Source organism: Protobothrops mucrosquamatus, unplaced genomic scaffold (genome assembly GCF_001527695.2).
Source record: "Protobothrops mucrosquamatus isolate PMUCROS unplaced genomic scaffold, P.Mucros_1.0 scaffold5499, whole genome shotgun sequence".
Taxonomy (NCBI): Eukaryota; Metazoa; Chordata; class Lepidosauria; order Squamata; family Viperidae; genus Protobothrops; species Protobothrops mucrosquamatus.
The window spans coordinates 32933-39635 of NW_015391354.1; the positions used below are offsets into that span (position 1 = coordinate 32933).

Sequence of the window (6703 nt, forward strand, 5' to 3'; positions counted from 1 at the left end):
ATCAGATGAAAAAGCACTGATTTCTGCATCTGGAAACGGCGTTGCGTCGAAAATCTGGAAACGGCTTGCATATTCAAGTTAGAGGAGCTCTCACACACACACACACAAACACACAATACATAATCACACACACAACAGCTCCTTTCAACAGTCACCCCAATTCTTGCCAGGAAGACACTGTTAAAATAATATTAATATTGTCTGGCAAGCTAACTCAAAACAAAAACACTGCCAAACGTACGCAGCAAAACACAACTTCACGCGCTCTACAAATAATCTTTGCGTTTATCCCACGCTTCCATCGACGACTTTTGAATTCAGTGACGTTTGAAAGGATTAAGGCTTCCGGAGTCTTAAGAACCCAGGGCCGGCAGGGAACAGGCTGTTGTGGTGCGGTGCGGTGCAGACACACCTTACCCGTAGGAGTGGCTTGTCTGAGGCTCTGTCATCTGCGCAAATTAAATAAATTGTCTACAGGAGCCCTTGGAAATAGATCCACATGGTTCACAGTGGAGCAGTTGAGTTAAAGATAGGTGGAAGAGAAGCCCGTCACCTGGCTGGCCAGGACGGCGTCGTGAACGCTGGGGAAGAACGAGTCCCATAAGGCTGCTTTCTCAAAAAAATGCAGTCTGGTGAGGTTGTCCATAACAGAGCCTGATGGGAATAAAAGGGGGGAAAAAACAAAACACTTTCAGGCATGTATTAGATATCAAGTGTCAGGTATTCATTTAAGAGTCCCTTATACAGGTAGTCCGTGAGTTACAACCAGTGTGGGATTCATCCGGTTTGCACCGGTTCGCTAGAACCGGCAGCTAAATTTTGCTGAGTTTGGAGAACCGTCTGAATGCACACTGCTTCCGGAAGTCCGTTCTAGGCCTCGGAGGCCTGGAGGAGCCTCGCAGGCCTAGAAGGGCCCGCCGGAAGTGTGTGGATGCCACTTCCCAAAGTCCGTTCTAGGCCTGAGGCCTAGAGGAGGCCACCCAGGCCTAGAACGGCCTGCTGGAAGTGCGTGGCTGCCACTTCCGGAAGTCCGTTCTAGGCCTCGGAGACCTGGAGGAGGTCTCCCAGACCTAGAACGGCCCGCCAGAAGTGCGTGGATGCCACTTCCGGAAGTCTGTTCTAGGCCTCGGAGGTCTGGAGGATGCCTCCGAGGCCTAGAATGGCCCGCCGGAAGTGCGTGGATGCCACTTCTGGAAGTCTGTTCTAGGCCTCAGAGGCCCAGGCCTACATCCAATAAGAGAACCAGTTGTTCGGGTATTTCAATCCCACCACTGGTTACAACAGCTCATTTAGTGACCGAACTTACAACAGCACTGAAAAAAGTGACTTATGACCCTTTTTTCACACAGCCGTTGCGGGATCCCCCCTGCCACGTGGAAACCGACTCCTATTCCTATCGTAAAGCCGTCCAAGAAGTCGCCTGATAAGCGAGATGGGCGGCAAACAAACTGAATGAAATAAATGATGAAATTTAACGAAATTTATGGAGTAAAATATCTTGGGTTTCCTAACGTTTTGTTCCTTCTGTATTTTATCTTACGGTCGAACTTAATAAAATGTATAAAGTACAATTGTGTGTCATTTCAAATCATTGCTAATTCCTGTTACCCCATTGTTTCCTTAACCTTTTCCTTCATTAGCCGAAGTCTCTTATCAGAAAATCCTTTTTACCACTTATCGGAAAGACCTTTTTGCCGTTTATCAGAAAGTCCATATTTAAAAGCTAATACAATCCTGGGTTGTATAAACAGAGGCATAGAATCAAGATCACGCGAAGTATTAGTATCGCCTTACAAAGCCCTAGTGAGACCACACCTGGAATACTGCAGCCAATTTTGGTCACCATATCACAAAAAAGAGGTTGAGAGTTTGGAAAAAATTCAGAGAAGAGCAATTAAGATGATCCAAGGCCTGGAGACTAAAAAAATACGGAGAACGGCTACGGGACTTGGGTTTGGCTAGTCTAAATAAAAGAAGAAATAGGGGAGACATGATAGCAGTATTCCAGTATCTGAGGGGCTGCCACCAAGAAGAGGGGGTCAAATTATTCTCCAAAGCCCCTGAAGGCAGGACAAGAAACAATGGTTGGAAACTGACCAGAGAGAGAAGCAACCTGGAATTGAGGAGAAACTTCCTGACAGTAAGAACAATTAACCAGTGGAACGACTTGCCACCAGAAATCGTGGGTGATCCATCACTGGAGGTTTTTAAGAAGAGACTGGACAGTCACTTGTCTGAGATGGTATAGGTTCTCCTGCTTCAGCAGGGGGCTGGATTAGAAGACCTCCAAGGTCCCTTCCAGCTCCATTCTATTCAAATGTCCCTGTTGTGATTGAGTAATAGGTTTGTGTTTCTCAAACAAAAGTCACTTTTACCCAGGCTTGAGAAACCACAAGTTATGCCCAGAAAACAAAGCTACACAGTATAATTCTTACAAGCAAAAGCAAAAATGTTTTTGCTCCCTCGGGGAAGAGTTGATAAAGAGAAAGCTTTATTTGGCTCGCAATCCTGACACGTGGATTAAGTTGTTTATGGAGGAAGGGCTGTTCTGCACTCAGCTAAAGCACTGGGAATAATATTACCTTTTGGCACAAGCGTCAGCAGCTCACAAAAGGGATTGTGTGAGCCCGGAACGCTGCGACCGTCATTAAGTACGAACCAGTTGCCAAGCACCTGAATTTTGACACATGACACTTTGGATTTTGATCACGGGGGATGCTGCAACGGTCATTAGCGTGAAAAAGGGTCCTAAGTCTCCTTTTTCAGTGCTGTAACCTCAAACAGAATATCTGGACAAATGCAAATATGTACTCATATAATTCCAATTCTGCAAGGGATCGCTTATCTAACTTGGTGTGATGTAAGACCTCACTTGGTGGGTTAAAGAACGGGGTGAACTTCCAAACCCATCATGTTTGGCTAGGTAGGAATTCCAGCGTAGTAAATTCGGAAGGCGTCAAGTTGAAGAATACTAGACAGAACATTAATGTCCTACTGACTGTAGGAAAAATTTAACCCATGTTTCTCTGACTTACCATTGCAGGCTGTTATGTAGACCGAAACCCCGATTTCTTCGTATTCTTTTATAATCTGCAACAGGGAAGGAAATAACTTTCGGTTACTTTTTCTGGATTTAGCAAAGCTCGCCCATTCCACCCGTTATCGATCTGCTATGAAAATTCCCCCTTAAAGTTGACCTCCAGTTGTCTTACAAGGAATAAGATGAAACACAACGATTAAATCTCTCAAACTTGTCTTTTCCTTATCCTGGTGCCCTGCGGATAGTGGCTAACCATGTAGGAGAAGAAAGTGGCAGAACCAGGGGGCGGAGTCAAAAGAGGCAGCAGCCTAGAATTCCTACATAGTCGTTAAGTGGATTAAGTCCGATCTCCCATGAATTCCGTGGACCCGTATTTAACTCTAAGCAGATGCTACCTGGTAGTTGAGAATGTTCCTATGCCAAGGCTGTTTGGCAATAAATCTGTTTAATTGGACCTTCTTTTGTGGATCTGATATTTCCCATCTGACAAAAGGTAAGGAAACAACGTATGTGGAGAGACTTGAAAAACAACAACACCTGAATTGCAATAAGCTCTTTTGTGTAATTGGGTATGTCTAGTTTAATGAAGATTAGGACGAGGGTTGACATGATAGCAGTCTTCCAATCTCTCAGGGGCTGCCCCAAAGAAGAGGGAGTCAAGCTATTCTCCAAAGTGCCTGAAGGCAGGACAAGAAGCAATGGATAGGAACTGAACAAGGAGAGAAGCAACCTGGAACTAAGGATAAATTTTCTGACAGTCAGGACAATTAACCAGTGGAACAACCTGCCTCCAGAAGTGGTGAATGCTTCAACACTGGAAGTTTTTAAGAAGAGACTGGACAGCCATTTGTCTGAAATGGTATAGATCTCCTGCCTGAGCAGGGGGTTGGACTAGATGACCTCCAAGGTCCCTTCCAACTCTGTTATTCTCTTATTCTGTATCATTTTAACTTGACCCACTTCTCCTCCGAGTGCATGAAAGAGCACAAAATTAAGCAGCTGCTTCATTCTCAGAAAGAGCGATTAAAACCGGTATTCATTCACAGCTTCTGGAGGCAGGTTGTTCCACTGGTTAATTGTTCTAACTGTCAGGAAATTTCTCCTTAGTTCCAGGTTGCTTCTCTCCTTGGTTAGTTTCCATTCGTTGCTTCTTGTCCTGCCTTCAGGTGCTTTGGAGAACAGCTTGACTCCCTCTTCTTTGGGGCAGCCCCTGAGATACTGGAAGACTGCTATCCTGTCCCCCCTCGTCCTTCTCTTCATTAAACTAGACATGCCCAATTCCAGCAACCGTTCCTTATATGTTTTAGCCTCCAGTCCCCAGGTAGTACGTACTGACTGAAGGGCTTTTGCTCCAACTGAATCCACAAAGTTCACGGGTGAAAAATCTAGAATGATGGAGTGGACGTGGCTTCCCGGTATCATAAAATGTTCCACTTCCTCCGGAGAGACATTTTGCGGAGTTTCTTCGGCCGCTGCGAATTTCCCATTAAGGGAGACTTCGTTTTCCAACACTTCGTGTTTCATACCGCGCTCCATGTTGTTCGTCTTTTTAAATATGTTTCGTTTCGTTCAAGACAAGGTTTCAATACAAAATACCCGACAGCAGGAAAAAAGACAAACGAAGGCAAAAAAAAAAAAAATGGACAAAGGAGACAAAACAATCACAATATTAAAAAAAGGTGCATTAAAAAAAAAAAACCAACGAACCGCACGTATACATATATTATCACCTCTATTGAATACTGATTGATACATGACTATAAAATTTGTTGTGACGCTTTGCCCTCTTTAAACTACTAAATCTATGTGCAAATTATTGACCTGTGTTCTGCATATTACATTAGGGAGAAAATAGTTAACGGGAAGAAGAAGAATACCAAAATCAAACCAAACAAAGGTTTCAAAATTGTAATCCACTCGTATGATCTCCTTCTGAGACCTTCTGAGAAGCAAAATCAATTAGAATTAGAATAGAATAGAGCTGGAAGGGACCATGGAGGTCTTCTAGTCCAGCCCCCTGCTCAAGCAGGAGACCCCTAGACTGTCCAGCCTCTTCTTAAAATTCTCACTTTGCAATCGTGTTTACTAAACTGAACGACTGCAATGATTCATTTAACAACTACGGCAAGAAAGGTCGTAAAATGGGGCAAAACTCACTAGACAAATGTCTCACTTAGCAACAGAAATGTGGGTGGGGGGGTCAATTGTGGTTGTAAGTCGAGGAATACCTGTATTCTCCTTTGTTGGTGCAAATCTCTTAGCAGGGGGCTGGACTCCAAGGTTCTGTTCTATTCTATTCTATTCTATTCTATTCTATTCTATTCTATATTATTCTATTCCATTCCATTCCATTCCAATATTCTATTCTATTCTATTCTATTCTATTCTATTCTATTCTATTCTATTCTATTCTATATTATTCTATTCCATTCCATTCCATTCCAATATTCTATTCTATTCTATTCTATTCTATTCTATTCTATTCTATTCTATTCTATTCTATTCTCTATCTTACCCCATATTCCATTCCATTCCATTCCAATATTCTATTCTATTCTATTTTATTCTATTCTATTCTATTCTCTATCTTATCCCATATTCTATTCTATTCTATTCTATTCCATACCAATATTCTATTCTATTCTATTCTACTCTATTTTCTTTTCTATATTCTATTTCTATTCTATTCTATATTCTATTCTATATTCTATTCTTTATTCTATACTATTCTATTCTACTCTATTTTCTATTCTATATTCTATTCTATATTCTATTCTATATTCTATTCTTTATTCTATTCTATTCTATTCTATTCCATATTGTATTCCTATTCTATTCTAAATTCTATTCCATTCCATTCCATACCATACCATACTACTACTACTACTACTACTACTACTACTACTACTACTACTACTACTACTACTCTATTCTATTCTAATCAGTGACTCCGAAACCCAAGCCAGTCTGTATTCCCCAAGGCGTTTCAGACTTACCATCTTCAAGACGGCTTTCTTATGCTGTTCATCCAGCTGCTTCAGTTCCTTGGCGTGTCGTTTTCGTGCTTTTTTCTTTGCTGCCGATATTTTACCCGGATCCACACCGGTCTGCCCCCAAAAGAAAGGAAAATCAAGATTTGTCTCACCTCGCAACAGAAGCCAAATGAACGCCAGCAGGCTGCTGCCCTAACACATACAGTAGGGTGAATCTTTTAAGACCCAATCCTTCTTTACCTCCGTGTACCCCAATATTGCCACTGAATGAGCAGCTTCAATTCATGAAAGCGGCTAATAGCTTTACTGAATTCAACCTATTCAGGAAATTAATTCGCTTGCTAAACTGATCATTTAACGTCCATTGCAAAGGGTCGCTTTTATGGGATTGCGATTTAGAACAGTGAAGAGATTTTGGATAATCTACCACAACGACCCTTGACTCGGTTGAAAATATCACTGGCCAGGTAATTCTTGACTTTACAATTATTTGTTTAGTGACTGTTCAAAGTTACAAGAAAAAAGTGACTTATGACTGTTTTTCATATGACCATGATTATAATACAGGGGTCTTCAAAACTGGCCCTTGATTATAATACAGGGGTCTTCAAACTTGGCCCTTTGATGACTGGTGGACTTCAACTCCCAGAATTCCTCAGCCAGGCACGCC

The 6703-nt window shown here is 42.2% G+C and overlaps 1 protein-coding gene across 1 annotated transcript; it reads right to left on the bottom strand.

Moving 5' to 3' along the window:
- Positions 1-10: 10 nt before the first annotated feature.
- Positions 11-4577, bottom strand: LOC107299807 (prestin-like). Its single transcript, XM_015829145.1, has 3 exons — positions 4373-4577; positions 3036-3090; positions 11-654 (listed from the first exon to the last, which is right to left on the bottom strand). Exons 1-3 carry the CDS (start codon positions 4574-4576, stop codon positions 524-526), a joined length of 390 nt encoding a protein of 129 aa, XP_015684631.1. The 5' UTR covers position 4577; the 3' UTR covers positions 11-523.
- Between the last annotated feature and the right edge of the window lie 2126 nt (positions 4578-6703).